Source organism: Xiphophorus maculatus, chromosome 20 (assembly GCF_002775205.1).
Source record: "Xiphophorus maculatus strain JP 163 A chromosome 20, X_maculatus-5.0-male, whole genome shotgun sequence".
NCBI lineage: Eukaryota > Metazoa > Chordata > Actinopteri > Cyprinodontiformes > Poeciliidae > Xiphophorus > Xiphophorus maculatus.
In genome coordinates this window covers 23,193,200-23,211,063 of record NC_036462.1, presented here as the reverse complement: position 1 = coordinate 23,211,063, position 17,864 = coordinate 23,193,200, and the positions used below count along the sequence as shown (strand labels likewise).

Here is a 17,864-nt window from a genome sequence, read left to right as displayed (position 1 = left end):
GAAAGTGTATCTCCAAAAATATTTTACCTCTACAAATTACGTATTAATAATGTAAAACTGAAAGCTGTCAGTGGACTTCAACGCTCACTCTCTTGTACCAAATAACAATTTCAATTAAAATATAATCTGCAAATAAATTATGAAATACAATCCAAATCCCTTGGAGTTTTATACATAATCCTCCTGTACCAGTATTTACATCAGTAAATTAACAATTTTGATGCATAACTAACAGTAATATATTGTCTTGCAAACACATTTTAGCTTTTTCCCATTTTATTGTTAGCACAACAAAGCTGTGTACAACAATGTTGTGCATGAAGGTGAAGTACAAAGAAAAGGATAGTTTTGAATGTTTTTACAAGAAAACATTACACAGTAACCCTAACCCTGAGTGAATGTTATGTTCAACTACATTTTGCTGCAAAAATAGTAACAGACATATTGGTTTCTTGCTCTACCAGTGATCTACATATGGGCTATAAAGGCTTTTTTCCCATTTCCGCTTTTGGAAATTGCTCACGCTCAGTCATATTCTTGTCAAAGATTTATTTTGCATTTAACTTGAGACTTTGACCAAGCTATTAACTACATAGATGTGTAGCTCCAGCCAAATGTGTGGCGCCCAAGATGCAATTGTCATCATATTATACTTTTTTTCCACTCCATATTTTCCAAATAGGTCAGAAAGCTGAAGTCTGCTCCTCTGAGATCCCCGGTCTCATCTGACCTGTGGATCTCTCTTCCAGAGCAATCATGAACATCAGCTTAGATGGACAGTTCTGATTTGAACACTGGATTGTGAGATTTTGAAAGCACATCTGCACAACTTTATCACCGACATCTCTGCTGTTTTTATTGGTCTCCTTGATGCTGGTTATTCACTCATATCCTCTAACAAACATGAAGTCCTTACAAAAAAAGTTGCATTTATACAAAGATTAAATTACATAGTTTCCAGATTTTTGCAGTTTTAGAACCTGATGTCATTTTTTTTTCACTTTATAATTTTCCACTACTTTGTGTTAGTTTTTCATATAAAGTCCCAGTAAGAAATATTACCTTTTGTGGTTATAATGTAATAAAATGTGAAAATCTTCACGGGATGTACATCATTTTGCAAGGCACTGCATATTTTGATTTGTACTGTATCATCCCACTCCATCCTACAGTTCACAAAGCATTTTGTTACTGCGGATGATCTTATATAGCGAGAGTTTGGTAAAACGTGAAGAAAAACAAAGACATGAACAAAGCTATGTAATCACAATTTTTTTAATGTTTTATTTGAACTATCATTTCTCATCTTATAACAACCTGCACTTCACTTTGAAAAATCTTTTATATAAGAATTGAACTATTAGTAAGGTGCTAATACACTTCGATAGTGTCCTTCCAGATTCAGTACTTTTAAGATTCTTGCAGAATAATTCAGCAAATTCAAAGGTTAAATTTGAATATATTTGGTGAGATGATATTCTGATCTTAAAACTTTCCAGTGCAATGTAGCAGGGCAATAAATGCACATAAAATGAAAGAAAGTAATCACGTGGACACATTATTGTATTATAACAGTTCAGCATTTGAAACACACTCAGTCTTAGAATGCTCAAGTGTATGTTTGTCTTTTCTCTGTAATACCTATGTAAAAGCTGTACTTTTGTATAACAGGTTTCTGCCTAAGAAGCAACTCTTTCTAAAACATAAACTCTAGATTTGGTTTTATTTCTTTCCTGCATTCATGCTTAGAAGCCCCTCACTTATTCACCCACTGTCTGCCACATAACAGAAATTTGTGATGCATGCCTTCAGAGGAAAACAAAATAGCCCTTGACTGTCTTAACATGTCATACAGACATCCATGGAGAGAAGAATGAAAAAAAGTAAAATAAGTCTGTTTAAATTGTGATTCTTCAAAAGTTTTGTGCAAATAATGCATTACAAATCCAAAGCCCCTCAATATTTTTTCTGGCTGGTCAAATAAGAGGGGCTTAGAGGTTGGACTTCCTGCTCTTTGCAAACAACAGCTGTGAATTTGTCACTGCACAGCTGTTCCCTCAGTGAGATGAATCTTTAACAGTGTCTCCTACCAGCGCCTACATGAGTTAGTTACATTGAGTTCTACATATCATATTTGTGTCAGCAGTCATATATTACCATGTGCATAACATACAGTATCAATTATGATTCACTTTACACAAGCAACATTAATTAAAGTATCCCTGCCTTGAACGGAAAATTAATTAAAAAGACATGATTGTATTTTCTCATGAATCAAGAGTAAACTTTGAAACAGTGAACGACCAGCCGAGTGTGCAGTGGGGATAAAAGGACTCATTCAAACAGAGCTGAAAAGATGAAGGAGCACCAGCATTCTTTGAATGCATTGATCTTTAATTAAAAAACTGATGTGGCTGCAGTTATATGACCAATGTGTCTGTGGGTTTTAAGCATTGTGTCCACAAATATCTAATTAAAAGCAAGAGTTATTAGGTAGGATTAGTTATTTTGTCAGTCAAATGGTCTCAGACCCCAGCAATACTGCTCCAGATATTTTTCTTGATATCTAGTATTTTGGGGGTAGATAGGAGGAGGGTATGTTCATCTAAACACTCTGTGGAAAAGCAATCAGAACTGTTGTAATACCCATCCGGCAACACAAGGTGGGGAAAACATTAACTTTCATAACATCAAGATTCGGCACAAGAAGATTCTGAACAGGCCTGTAGCAAGGCTCGGCTAAAAAGCAATATGGTTCCTATCATGAATATTTTTTATCTTACATTTGAAGTTTAATGAAAAAGCAGTCTGACAAAGCATGACAGAGGTGGAATACACAGAAAAATGATTTCACTCTTGTTGTAATATCAACAAGAGTTGATCTTTCAGATGTCGAAAACCATAACGTTTGCCTCTATGTTAATGTTTCCAGTAGTCTCCTGGCATCTGGTCCACATGTAAAACAAATCTTTCACAATCTCAGATTTTGTCTCCAATAACCATGTTCCTTGTAATGACAGCCCAAATAATAAATTTCATATTTTTTAATGTTAAAAGAAATTCAAACACTTGTTTCATGTTTCATTTCTAACCTTTCTTTACCTTCAAAGTTATTCTCTACTCTGTTGGTTTTTCTAAGAAAAATAAAAAATACTGAAGTGACAAAATATGGACAATTTTAAGAAATTTTAATACAATTGGAATGAGTTTGAATTTCAATTTTACTTTAATATGAATAAAATCAGAAGTTTTGCTTCTGATTTGAAATTTTTTCCCCACATCAACAACGAACACACCCAACATCATAAACCTTCTTAAAGCGTCAAACTTCATTTTGAAGCTTTCTCTTCAGTCACAACAAGTTCACCAGAGTCATCATGTTCACCATTGCTCAGTTCCTTTTGGTCCTTAAGGCCACAGAAATGAAGCATTTTAATGAAGCAAAGATTTTAGATGAATAGACTTGAGCTCTTTCAGATGTCAAAGGCCTTGAATTGTAATTTTAGTCAACGAATACAGTACACAACGCTATAGTACCACATGTTCTACACATATGCACTTACTGATTTCAGTTCAAGAGATTGGTCATAAAAGCCCCACTTTCTCTGTACCCTTAATGTCACTGGGATCTGCATCAGACCTTGAGCATCAGGTCTCACGTTCCTGTAAACAACTGCTGTAAAAATTGTCAGTAACACAATAGCACAATTAGTTCCCAAAGGTCAAACATCGTCATCGTCATCATCATTCTGCCTGAGCCTCGTGTCGCGGCTCTGGCCTCTCTGGCTCCCTCGCTGAGGAAGGCGACCGATGGGGTCCTGACACAGCATGTACTGTTTCCAGATTTTCTGAAACGCTGTGCGGAATTTCTTGATGCGGAAAGCGTAGACGATGGGGTTGACGGCTGAGTTGCCATGGGTGAGAATGATGGCGACGTAAAAGAGGGACATCGACATCTTGTAGCCCGGGAGGAAGAGAGTGATGCAGTTGAGAATGTGAAGTGGGAGCCAGCTGACTGCGAAGAGGAAAAGGACGAGGGCGAGAGACTTGGCTAATTTAAGTTCTTTCCCAAAGTATCGTCTGGGATCCGTGTGGCTTGCTGTCACCTTCAAAGACATTAAGAAAAATCACGAAACATTATTGTAAATGTACACTACCTTGATGAAGCAATAATGAGGTTGATCCTTTTTGAAATAATCTGATTGATGTTACACTTGAATTTCTTTTTTTTAATCTATTCTAACCCTCTAACTTTTTCCCATTTTGTGACAGTACAGCCAAAAACTTCTATGTATTTCATTTGGGTTTTGTTGGGGTCACACAGCACTGTTTAACCCATTTCCTAAAAGTAAAATGAAAATCGACCAACTGGATAACTACCAAGTCATTGCCAGGCAAGGAGAAAATTATTCAGAGAAGCAGTCAAGAAGCCCATGGTAACTCTGGATGAGCTGCACTGATCCACAGCTCTGGTGGGATAATCTATTGATCCAGACAACTATTGGTTGTGTAAATTTGACCCTTATTAAAACTGGGAAAAAGAAAGTCATAGGAAGTTTTATTTAAAGCTTGCCCAAGGCATACTGAGAGATGGTACTCCTGTCAGAAGGAATACACATTCCTCTTGTTAAAAAGTCTGATGGTAACATAATGCTGAAAAAATGTCTTTGTTAGGATCTTGGGTTGTTTTGGTGTTTTGAATATTTCGTAGTTCCATTATCATTGTGTTCCTTAGTTTCTTATTTTGATTAAATAAAATCATTCTTGTTCGTGTTTTTCTTAGCTCAGTCCTTTCTTTGTGATTCAAGGTTATTATGTTTATTTCTTGTGTCTGGTTCTTCTTGGGTAATGTTTAATTATGGTTAGTATGTTTAGTTTTGCTTTCTCACTCTCTCCCTCATCCTCTGTGGCACTTTCTCTCTGTCCTTCTCCTCAGTCTGCCTTCTGCTCTCTCCTCACATCTGCAACCAGTTAGCTAATCAGCCCAGGTCCATTGTTCCAACATTCACCGTCTCAGTATTTAAATCCTTCACCTGCTGACACTCCTTACTGATTCCTCCTGTTTAATTTTGTCAGATCCTGTTAATTCCTGTTAGATCCTGTTCCCCTGACCATGCTCCTTGTGCTTTTGTTTGTCCCTGATGTTTTTTGTTTGTTCTCCCCTGGCTCCCTGTATTCTCTGTGGTTTTTGGAGATTTTTTCATCTCTTTTCATTAAAACACTTATCATGATCCATGCTCCCAGTTCCTGTCTGCATTTTGGTCCATCCACAAACTCATTCATCATGACAGTTTTTTTTCAACAGAGACAGAGTTGAGAGGAAGACAGATGGAGCTAAATGCTGGGCAAGTAAACCTAGTAAAGCATGAATGTTTGAATCTGTAATGTGACAATATGTGGAAAAAGTGTAAGGATTATTTTTATTTAAGAAAAAAATATACTCAACAAAATATTCCTGTATGAATAATCAAGCCTTACCTTCTTGTTGAGCTGTTTATGGATCATGTAGAAAATCTCCACATAGATGGCCAGCATGAGCAGAAGAGGCGGCAGGACCCAGCCAAAGAAGTTAAAGTAGACCATGTAGTCCATGCTGATGACTGTCTCAAACTCGCAGGTCACCACAAGCTCGTCAGTGGTCACGGTGCCATTTTTAAGGAGAAACTGCAGGTTATTCCAGCCAAACATTGGCGTGAGGCCCACTATGATGGACACCAGCCAACACAACAGCACGGCTGTCCCAGCTCGCCGAGGGGTTACCACTCTCTTGTAACTGTGACAAAAAAGAAGGTGAGAATTGTACTCAAATGATTGTACTCAAGATTTACCCAACTGTTGTAATTTTGCACATTTCTACACTTTTGTTTTCATCTCAGCATCTCTAAGTACAGCTTGGGCTCTAAGTACAGCTAAGTACAGCTTGGGCTGTACTTATAAAAACAGCCCAAGCACTGTTGTACTGTTATCTAGCGATCCCAGCCAAGCCAAGCCCTTTACCTAGCAATCCCAAACAGAGCTCCAGCACGTTTGGTCAGCTGGTTTTACAGCTGTACAATGACTGCTGGAAACGACAAGTGTTTTTTGATGACTTACCATCCATAAACCACTTGCTGCATTCTTGTTGGTAGTATAATTTCACATCTGCACATTTTTTGCAAGTGTAAACATTGAGTTGGGGAAGGAGAGGTGGCGTGGCCAGCAGCAGCTAATTTAGATTTAAAGTAACAAGAGGCCCTAAAGCAGCTCATTCTGATAGGAGCTCAAAATAGGCAGAATTGACCAGCTCAAAATGTCATTATCTAACAATGACTTTGTGTAAAAAATTTAATCAACAGGTTTTGTATATCCCCTAGATCAACCCTGACCTGTTGAAGGAAACATAATAGGTCACCTTTTAAATCAGAGTGAAAGGTTATGTCTTTTTATCCAGTGCAGTTTTGAATTTATCTATCATGTCATTTTTACTTAATAAAAACAGCAATTTGCCACTTTTGTACAATTTTGAGATGCACTGTGATGTTTTGGGTGTGGGAAAATTTGCCTTGGACTGTAAAACAAAATCTTGACCTCTATTTGTTGGAAGACAAATACCCTCAAAAATTTGTTTTCCACAATTAAAACATTTTCATTTCAGTAGAAAAAAAGATATGAATATTTTATAGCACTCTTTCTCAAACTGCAGTCTCCGGACCGTTGTTCTTTCTTTGATGCTTACAATTCTCTTCTCAAACATCAATAGTTATTTTTATTTAGTTAAAAATGACTAAATTAATTAAGTACAATAGATAAATACAATTGCTAGAAAGTGGTGGACATATTTATATTTAATGGTGCAGAAGAGAATCTTTGTTTTTGGCAAAGCAACTCAAGTCTTTTTTTCTTTTATTGTGTTTCTAAATTACAAATATTCCTAAAAAAAATTATTAATGTGCACAACATTTGGTATTAAAGAAAACTTCTTTTTTTTAATTTAAAGTCCGGCATGATCCTGCATGAGCTTGTGCTTTTTAAATTGTTCATCTATGCTAAAAAGCAAAAATTGACAAACGTGAGTACATATTAAGAGCAATAAGCAGTATTTCTCCCCCTTATCACAGCTGCATGCTGTCTGGGTAATCTCACTTGGCCAATAACAAACACACTGATAAAATGTGTCATTTTTCTTTTTCAACACTTTTCTTCCTTGACAAGGAGTGACCACATTCACAAGACAAAATAATTAATGGATGATAAAATAGATCATGGCTGGAGGAGAGGAGGACAACTTAAATGTGGTATCGGTATTTTAACTCCACATGTGGAGCCCAACCCTTGGAGCAGCTGCTGCTCTCTGGCTGCATACCAATAAGCTCACCATCAGCCAAAAAAATGGCTGTCTAGATTCTAACAGTTCTCTGTCCATCCAGTTGTTGTCTAGCACCTGTAAATCCTTTCCAAGCTCGCCAGCAAAGCATGAGAAACAATTTTCAAATCTCAGGCCAACCTTATCAACAAATACAAACACCTCAGCTATAAAAAGCAATCAGTGCTTAACGCGTGTCCCTCCACAGTCCCAAGGGAGGCACAAAGAGGGGAAATCAATTTCTGGTTCAAGTTACGGCTAAATAAAATTCATTCAAGACTGAAATGTGAATATGATTAAAAGCGTAAATAGATCTTAGATGGTGTGAAGATAATTTTTTAATATTGTGTACATGACATGGGCACAATTTTATGCACTCAACCACTTACAAAGATATTAGTTATTTGGCAGTTTTGTGATGTCAAGACATTTTTAATTTGTTGTGGAATTTGTATAATCTCCCAACATATCCTAAGCAGGCAGACATGTCCAGCAGAGCCCAGAACAGTTAGACAGTCAGTATTCACATAATGGCCAATAAATTAGAAATGTTTCCTGATTCATGTCACTTTAACTTGTATTGATGTCCTTTCACAGAAAGAGCCGGACTGTGCACAGGAGCATTTGTTTCTATGTGTGTGTTGGCTTGCTGGCTTGACAAATTACACAGTCCAAGAAGCATCCACCGTGAGCCTATTGACCAATCATGCATTCTCTTACAGACCCTCTTATTGGCTGATTGTCCAATGGCTCAACATTGGCAGTTCTATAAAAAATATAAGAATATGTGAGGGCAAAATATGATTAGGCACCAAGCTTTAAAATCTTCTCCGAAAATTATTTTGATTAATATCGACTCTTTTTATCTTTATTTATGAAATAGGCAGTACTCAGAAATATTTTTTGCCTCTATCTTGTACTTTTTTAGATGATATCAATGCATTGGAGTTGTAAAACCATAGTGCTGATCCAAATTTGTGCTTTGGCAAAAGTTTATTTTTATGTAAGGCTTTTAATCATGTGACTGAGCTGAGCTTTAAAGCAAAGTTTAAAGGTTTTTGTTATTTAAATCTTTCCTTAGATTTCTTGTGTATAAAAGATATTATACAAACTTGTCTTACCTAGAGTTCAATATAGAATCTATAGACTGGGCTAAAGATGATAGTGATGGTAATAAGGCATTCCATCCTCAAAGATTAATAATCACTTTAATTATTACTTTTGGTCAGCATTTATAAAAAATAAGCATTACAAGATTTTTCCATGAAATAAGGGTGTATAAACATAGGCAGAAAGATTACATCTTATTTTTAACTTATACTGCTTCTTTTATTATATTTTCATAGGCTACCTCTCATTTCCAATCAGAAACAAACTTCTCAAAATTTTATTAATTTAAAATCTAAATCTGTAAGGGGTGTGATTAATTTGAATTCTGATGTAAGACGTATGTGAAATCAAATTATGGATTAGTAAAGAAAAACAACATATAAAATAAAAAATCCAAAGGCACCCACTACACAAAGCTGCAGGAGTAAAAAGAAACCCTGGAGAGAATATAATCAGCGCGCTTAGGTTCAAGCAGACACAAAGCCTCCAGACACAGGAGACAATGTATTTAAAAAACTATAGTGAAAATTCACCTTTAGGCCTACCTCATGGGTATTTTGACTCTCAGATAACGATCAATAGCGATGGCCAGCAGCGCAAGGATGGAACTTTGGGTTAGGACGAGCACCGTGCAGGCGAACAACAGGCAGCTGTAGAAGTGTGTCTGGAGCCCGATGCTGATGGTTATGGCCAGCGGGATGACAAGAGCCCCGACCGCAATGTCAGCCAAGGCCAAAGAGACGATGAAGCAGAACGTGGTGTCTCTCAGAGACCGGTTGATGCGAACAGCCCAGACGACCATCACGTTGCCGATGACCGAGGACACGGCGATCACCACCTCCATTCCGATGTAGAGAGGCAGAGCCGAAGTCATGGTCACAGATGCTTGATCGGAGGTGCGCTCAGCGTGAACACGTCGAAGGAGTTCCCGGTCTGAGTTTGTGGGCATCGACCGAGACACCCTCGCTTAGGCTTCGCATTTTCTTTTTTGTATGTCACAGAGAAGAAGAAGAACTCTGACGCTCGGGGATTATTTAGGATGTAAGTACAGGAGGTGCAGTCTGGATGCGCGCCAGACGCAAAACTTCATCAGTTTCCGAGAAAGAAGTGTCCTCCCCTCCACTCCACTCCGACGCACCGCAGTCCGGCTGGCCGAGGAGCGGGACGGAGCACCGGAGAAGAGAATGACTCATGAACAGGTCCCCAAAGAGCGGATTAACAGATCTGGTATCTTCACAGGGTCAAAACAAACGGAATCCACCCCCGGAGTCCGAAAAAAAAAAAATAAAAATTGTATCTGAGTCATTTCAATAATTATGTTCTGTTTTTATGCCTCAGTCTTAAAAAGAAAAAATCTTTTTTGTCTTTCTCCGGGGTCCTCTTTATGATCTTCCTAAATAAATATGATGACGCTCAGGTGGAGAGCTTATATTATTAGAAGTCCTTCTCTTGTTTTGTGCAAAGTCACATGTCGGACTGAAAGCTTTCCCTCTGTGGGAGTGGACAAATGAAGTCTTCGGGAGGATTCACATGGCAGGTGCAGCCCACTCTAAAAATGCCTGATCGTGTCAATTATTTACAAGCAAAGCTTTACTTTTCCCAGGAAAAAGTATACATCTTCCTTGGATGTTTCATCCTTTTAGTGCGCTGATATTTTTAACACAAATAAACATCTTAAAGTCAAGGGTGAAAGATGTCGGAATTATTTATAAATACGTAGCTAAAGTGGTTGATTGCGTAAATATTCACCCCCTTCAATGGTATGAACCTAATTTGAAAGAGAACCAACTAAGGAAAGTCAGCAGCATTTTTGTGAGTGAAATGGAAATTACATGTTGATGTGTGTGAGTTCATCGTAAATACTCATAGGTCCACTCTCAAGCAATGAGGAGAAGAGATCACTGAATCCATCTTTAAGAAATGGTTGTATTGTAGGGCCACCAAGACACCTACAATGCAACCACTGAATGAGTCAAAAGCTTTGGTGGTTCATTCTTGGGTCTAATGAGACAAAAAAAAAGTATTTTTGGTAATCAGACAATGCTGTGTTTTGGCAATAAAAAACACTTTACATCTGCAAAAACTCACCATCTCCACCGTAAAGCAGGATGGTGGCAGCATCATGCTCTGATGCTGCCACCATCACCTCCAGCAGGCACTGGAGGTCTTGTCAAGATAGATGGGAAGAAACATAGGGAAATCCTGGAGGTTTATCTAATTCAGCATGTCAGAGAGCAACGGCCTTCTGGAGATCCTGAGCATACAGCAAACTTTTCACAAATACAAGAAGCTGGACATTCATGAGCGGCCAAATCAAAACTTAGATGTCCTATTGAAAATATGTGGCTGGATTTGAAAAGAACTGTACACACCCTGTTATCAAGAAACCTCAAATAGGCTTCAGTTGCATTTAAGCTGTTTTGCAAGAAAGAACGGAGAAAAGCTGCTGGGTCGAGATGTTCCAGTCCAGTCCAGTTGTTTTTTTGTTAAGTAATTTACTATTTAAAAATTTAAAAACTCAGGTGTCACTTTGATATTCAGTGGTTTTACTAAAAGCAATTAACGGGTGAAACATCCAAGGAGGTGAATACAAAAGGCCATAATTAAATACAAATATAATAATAATAATAATAATAATAATAATAATAATAATAATAATAATAATAATAATAATAATAATAATAATAATAATAATAATAATAATAATAATGATGATGATGATAATAATGATAATAATAATAAATAATTATTTTTTTGAACATTAAAATGTTGGATTATTGCTGTAATGCAAGAAAACACTTGATAACCAAGTAAGAAACTGCACTCAGTATGTTTGCAAATACCAAAAGGAAATAGGAAGATTCTGTTCATCCTGACATTAGGGTGTATTTGACTGGACACTGTAATGGATTCAACTATTTGATTTCAAATTATTGTATAATATTATAACGACTACATGTATTAATTACTAAAGTTCAGATTTTAGTTATTCATGCTACATATTATTGCCATGCTAAAATGCTATAGATAAATTGTTTACATTTTAAATGATGAATTAAATTACACCACTTTTGGTATTCTATGTGTCAAAGCCGTCAGACTCCCAAATGGTTTAACAGAGGAGCTTTCTTTATGGTGTGTTGGATGTGACTGAAGTTACAGGTTACATAAGAAAGGGGTGGAAAACCTCAAAGCCTGTGAGGGCTAAATGCTCTGGAGAGGATGTACAATAAAAGGACAGGAGATGAAGACAGATGGTCATGTGTTTTGTGTTGCAGAGAGACAATAAGACTGCCTTGGACAACATGATCTGGGATATCACTGGAAAACAGCTGCACTCTGCTGCAAGACAGATGCACAGAATTAAACATGAAAATGCAAATGAGAAGCATTTGAATTAGAGAACGTGAAGAATGGGTACATTCACAAATTCATCTCCATTTTCTTTAATGAGGGCCATCTTGGGCACACTTTGTGGCATTCAGGTTCCAAGAGAAAGCGCAGACAGGAAGTAGAATATGGTGGGTGGCGCTCCCTTCCCTCACCTTGAAGACAATGAATATCCATTCTCTGAAAACGATTAGAGTTTTTTTTGGGGGGGGGGTTCTAATTCAACCTTAAGCACTGGAAACCCCAAACAGCTTTCTTATTGATCAAAGAGAATACACGAAGGTTTTTGAAACAGGTTCTTTTGAAGTGATAAGAAGCCTTACCTGTTATAATTGTCTACAACGAATACACAGTTGGAGAAAAGCCAAGACCATGTCAGACCCAAAAGTGTGATGGCAGCTTACTGTTTGATGAACCTTTAAAATACCGGATGCACAGTATTTACATCTAAGCCAATATTAGCTTTCACAGAAAATCGAAGTAGAATATATCACCAGCGATCTTCCTGTGTGAAGCAGGCACCAAGAATAAAACATGTAATATTTTCTTCCTGAGTAGCTTTCTAACAAAAAAGTAAACACATGTAAACTTAATAAAATCTAAATAAAACATTTTATTATATTTTTGCTTTTTACACAAGTATATGAATTCCTTACAGATTGCATTCTCTGCATGTTTTTCATTTGGAAGATCTTCTCTTGGACTCTCCATAAATAATCCAATTCATACTCAAAAACAGAACGATGCAGTTTCTTAGTTATCCAAGATGACAAAACAATTTTAAATGATTAAATACAAGTCCATTGGACCTGTGTTTTGGGGTGTAAAAATGAAAAGGACCTAATCAAGCCAATAAATTAAGAAATAAATTAATGGCCCTGTTAGAATGAACAAAGCCTTTTGAAAGGTAGGTGAAATATCTTCATGTTATAGTTTCTTTTTTATGATGGTGGAGATCTGCTTTGGTCTTGACCTCTTATTTTGTAAATACTTTTTTAAAACTTCAAACCATCAAATTTGCATGGTTGTTTAGACAGAAGCTGATGATTATTACAGGAATTGGAGGTGAGAGGTGGGATTAGAATTGTGTCAAGCCGTCATCTAAATTAAAGTGGAGTTTAGGCCAAAAGTATTTTAAATGTAATTTTGTTTTACACTGCCTTACTTTTCTAATAACAATCTGATTGGAAGTGCTTGACATGTTTCATTCTTTTCAGACACTCACTGGTATCTTTATTAGTTAGACACCTTCCTTTTACCAGGTTAGACCCAGATTTGCTTTCAGATTTGACATAACTCTTCAAAGCATACATTTAGTAAAGTGTCTAAAATTTCCTCTGAGATTTTTGTCAACATTGACTTGGTTGCAACATACTGTTGCAGTAGATCTGTTGGCTGGACTTCTTCTATATGAATGAAGGTTTTTATTTACTGTTGAGACCAATGGAATATAATAAATTCACTGTCATGTTGAAGAAACCAGTTTTAGGTACTTTACACTTTGTGGCATTATGCGTTATTCTGCCAGAAGTAGACGTCAGAAGATGTGTATGTTGTAATCATATAAAAAGATGGACTTGATCAGCAGCAACACCCAGGTAGACTGTGAGATTCAAAAGGTGCTCAGTTGGTAATAAGGGGTGCAAAGTGCGACAAGATAATTTCTGATGTCAGCATTTAAAAATTGTTGCCTCAATTTCCTGTTTTTAGCAGACAGGAAATTGAAGCAATTTCCGAATAGACCGGTGTGGTCTATTCTGATAGATAAGTTTGCCTCGAAGTCTGACATGTTTTGTTTCGAACAGTGGTGGTCTGCATGTATTAGTTGTATCAAGTATTTTTTCTGAGCTACAGTTATCTTGTCTCTCAGACCAGCTTATCTGGCAACAACTGTCCCATGCTCAAAATATTATGAATTCTCTTCCTTCATTTTTCTGATACTTGACTGAAGTTAAGTAAGTCATCTTGACCACATTGTAATATCTAAATGTCATGCGATTGGTTGATTGGTTGAAGCATTGTTTTGCTTAATAGCTGATAAGATGTAACTAACAGGGGGTTTGTGAGTGCATTTTACATGCAGAAATATTTATTTTTTTTATTTTTTTGCATATTTTCATAATGTTCACCTTAATGTCCACCGTAAATAATCATTACCTTCTGTGTAGTTACTGCCCAATGATGGTATGAGAGTGCCAGAAGTTCAAAGATTCATAAAATAATTAAACCACAGCAATGTTTTTGGTTTAGGTGATTTTGACTACCTGAAACCAGCTAACCTAGATTTACTCTTTTTGTCGAAATCAATAAGCTTTTCTACTGCAGGTAAGATTTCTTTACCTTTTCGAGTCACCCCACTTGAAAAATATGTTCCTATCCCTTTAAGGCTTTGAAGATTGGAGCATAAGTGCCGACACATTTTAATTCAACATGCATAGCGTCTTCTCCAACCATCATGAGTGCTTTATTACTGCCATGATAAATTAGTTAGATAATTCTGTCTTGACCTGCCTCAAAATCTTCAGTGACCTTAAAGTATTAGGTGCAGTGAAATTTTAAACTCAAAAATGTCAGAACCATGACCTTGTCTTGTCCTTAGAAATTGGTGTATTTAAAAAAAATAGTAGGAATGCTTGAATCGCTTCAGAGAAAATACGTTTGCTGAAACACAGAGGAAACAGGGACTCAGAGGACATACTGCCATGCTCACATGCTCATCATCGCTTTTATGTTCAAAACCTTTGTCAGTGTTTGGTGTTTTGCTTTGTAAATAAAGCTGGTTTGGCTTGACTTAGCAAAGAGCTCTTCAGAGCAGCCAGATGACACAGCGTGCTTGTTTTTAGGCTTTGAAAGGAGGAAAAGCCATCCATGCATGGGGAGAGTATGCAAATTTCACACAGTCAGGTCACAACCAGGATATGAACGGAGGATTTTCAAACTGGAGAAATAGTATTTGTGATATCTATGACTGTATTGTCTGCAGTCGAATGTAGCTGAACTTCTTTCTTTCCATTTGTATTTTCCGTGCTACCATGTCTTTCTCCCATGTGCAATTTTTTTGTGCTATTTTAAAATTGTAGTCTGCCTACAATCTCTGAATGTAGTCATGTTCAGGCTTATAATGAGCTCTAACATTGTTTCTCTATATTTAGTTGGACAGTCCCACCTTTGCTTCAGAATGTAAATCTTCATGCGAGAGTAAGCTGGGTACACTTATTTCACTCAGTCAATATTCACCCACATTTGAATGATCTTTTTTTTTATTGCTGTAACAACTATGTTCTCAGGATAAATGGTCATTGCTACTATGTGATTTATGTAGTAGTGACCTTCTGCACAAGACAAATGGTGTTGTTAAGCAGGGAAGACTGAAACAATCCTTCAATTAATGACATATTGACTTTTTTCAGCTAAAACAGGAAGAAAACTCTGGATAATTTTATCTTGGCCTGGCTGATGTACAACATTTTCTAGCATGCATTAGACAACTTTATCATTGTTTTTTTTTTTTGTCAATCTACAGCATACTCTGGTCTGTGGTGTTAAACTAGATCAGATACGTTTAAATTCAAATCAAGCAGTGGAATTTTTTTATGCTAGTCCAAGTGTTTTCACTGATGACTCAAGAAGTGAAAGTACAGGAATGAGAGCACAATCATGACTACTTAAGGGTAATAAAAACAGGAACTGAATCATATCCTCAGTTATACGGCTGACATGAGCGAGAGTGAGTCTCTGTGTTCAAAGCTGATGCAGTCATTGGCGATCCTAAAACCTGGAGTTTTTTCTTTGTTTGTTTGTTTTTATTTGGCAAAATTCTTACTGGTTGTGTTACAAGTAAAAATCTCTATTGTTGGGACTATTATGTGATGAATCAAAACAATTTGCTTCATAATTGTTATAAAAAGGATAAGATTTCAACTCTTTTTTTAAAACATTTAGGAGCTAAAAAGTGGGACGTGCATTTGTAAACAGTCAGTACTTTGTAGAACCACCTTTGGCTGTGATGACAGATGGAGCTGGGGTAAGTCTGTACCAGTTTAACGCTCCTAGAGAATTAGATGTTTTTTGTTGGGTTTTTTTGCAAGGAAAAGAAGAAAGAAAGGAAAAATGACAAAAGCTCAGAGTGGAGTAGAGAATGGAGAGCATATGTGAATACCAATTCTACCAATCACCAACTCCAACACCTGAATCAGTTTTGAAGCTCCACTCCAGCCGCAGGTCATTTGTAGCCTCAGTTTTTCTTTCAGCACTGTTTGCCACATGCAGTTATGAAAACACGACAAACATGGGGAGAAAGGTTTCTGGTTTCCAAGGTGATTAGTTGGGATTTAAATTTTACTTTTTTTGCCTACATGCAAAATGTTATTTGTGGCAGTGCTTCACATCTCTCCAACCACACCAATCCCATAATGAAAAATGATGGTGCCACAGACTTGATGAGAAGATGGATGGACCTAAATATTGGACAATCTCTGAATAAAAGTTCTTAAGAGGTTGCAAAAGAATTGAGATGGGGTCAAGTTCAACTTCTAGAAGGACAATGACCAAACTCATACAGCCTGCTGCAAAGATCTTAAATATCAATGAACTTCCATTTCAATCTGGAGAGACTCACACAGAGAAGAAAATAGCAGTTAAAAAGATTTAATGGTACAATTTCTTTGGCGCTCGGACCCGGCAGAAGACCGTGAGCCGAGGATCGCCGTGAGCAGGCGGTCTGCTCGGCGAGCTCGGGATAGTCTTCCCCCCGGGACCGAAACTGGTGGTGGAGCGGAGCTTGGAGAGGAAGAACACAAGGGATCCTGGACGACGACCCTCATGGTGAAGGTGGAGAAGGGGAGGAGGTGGGTCGAAGCACGGCTGACGAGCAGGAAGACCCCAGGGTAGCTCGGACTTTTGAAGGTGTCTTTGGACGACGATTGGCTGGAGCGGCGTGAAGCTCTGGTCCGGATTGGCTGCGGTCGGGCGTAGTGATTAGATGATGTGGTGAAGCTGGTCGAGTCTCCCAGTTTGAATTTTCGCCAAGGCTCCATTTCAATCTGGAGAGACTCACACAGAGAAGAAAATAGCAGTTAAAAAGATTTAATGGTACAATTTCTTTGGCGCTCGGACCCGGCAGAAGACCGTGAGCCGAGGATCGCCGTGAGCAGGCGGTCTGCTCGGCGAGCTCGGGATAGTCTTCCCCCCAAAAGAGGGAGCCGGGCCGAGGCCTGGCTGGCCTGCAGTCGGATGACTGATAGGCGCTCCACGTTGGTTGGGGCCTGCAGTCTGACAAGACTGATAGGCGTCGGATGGGCCTGCAGTCTGACGAGACTGATAGGCGTCGGTTGGGCCTGCAGTCTGACGAGACTGATAGGCGTCGGTTGGGCCTGCAGTCTGACGAGACTGATAGGCGTCGGTTGGGCCTGCAGTCTGACAAGACTGATAGGCGTCGGTTGGGCCTGCAGTCTGACGAGACTGATAGGCGTCGGTTGGGCCTGCAGTCTGACAAGACTGATAGGCGTCGGTTGGGCCTGCAGTCTGACAAGACTGATAGGCGTCGGTTGGGCCTGCAGTCTGATAAGACTGATAGGCGTCGGTTGGGGCCTGCAGCTCGGCGAGACTGATAGGCGTCAGTCGGGGCCTGCAGTCGACGGGACTGATAGGCGACGGTAGGGCCTGCAGCTTGGCGAGACTGATAGGCGTCGGTCGGGCCTGCAATCTGACAGGACTGATAGGCGTCGGTAGGGCCTGCAGTCTGACGGGACTGATAGGCGTCGGTAGGGCCTGCAGTCTGACAAGATCGATAGGCGTCGGTAGGGCCTGCAGTCTGCCGAAACTGATAGGCGTCAGTCGGGCCTGCAGCCTGACGAGACTGATAGGCGTGGGTCGGGGCCTGCAGTCTGCCGAACTGATAGGCGTCAGTCAGGGCCTGCAGTCTGACGAGACTGATAGGCGATAGGGCCCGCATGCTGGCGGGACTGATGGCGAAGCAGCGTGATGGACTGCGAGGCCAAGCCGGCAGGGCTGAGGGCCTGTT

The 17,864-nt window shown here is 38.7% G+C and overlaps 1 protein-coding gene across 1 annotated transcript; it reads right to left on the bottom strand.

The window, feature by feature from the left end:
• Positions 1-258: 258 nt before the first annotated feature.
• Positions 259-10,045, bottom strand: LOC102230812 (adenosine receptor A1-like). Its single transcript, XM_005804326.3, has 3 exons — positions 8,998-10,045; positions 5,479-5,773; positions 259-4,106 (listed from the first exon to the last, which is right to left on the bottom strand). Exons 1-3 carry the CDS (start codon positions 9,399-9,401, stop codon positions 3,723-3,725), a joined length of 1,083 nt encoding a protein of 360 aa, XP_005804383.3. The 5' UTR covers positions 9,402-10,045; the 3' UTR covers positions 259-3,722.
• Between the last annotated feature and the right edge of the window lie 7,819 nt (positions 10,046-17,864).

Bases quoted from the DNA above. Each gene is read 5' to 3' on its own strand.
- LOC102230812 (XM_005804326.3), bottom strand. From the start codon at position 9,401: ATGCCCACAAACTCAGACCGGGAACTCCTTCGACGTGTTCACGCTGAG. The intron at 5,774-8,997 runs GTAGGCCTAAAG...TTTTTGTCACAG, and splicing joins AGAGTCAAAATACCCATGAG to TTACAAGAGAGTGGTAACCC. The intron at 4,107-5,478 runs GTAAGGCTTGAT...ATGTCTTTGAAG, and splicing joins ATAAACAGCTCAACAAGAAG to GTGACAGCAAGCCACACGGA.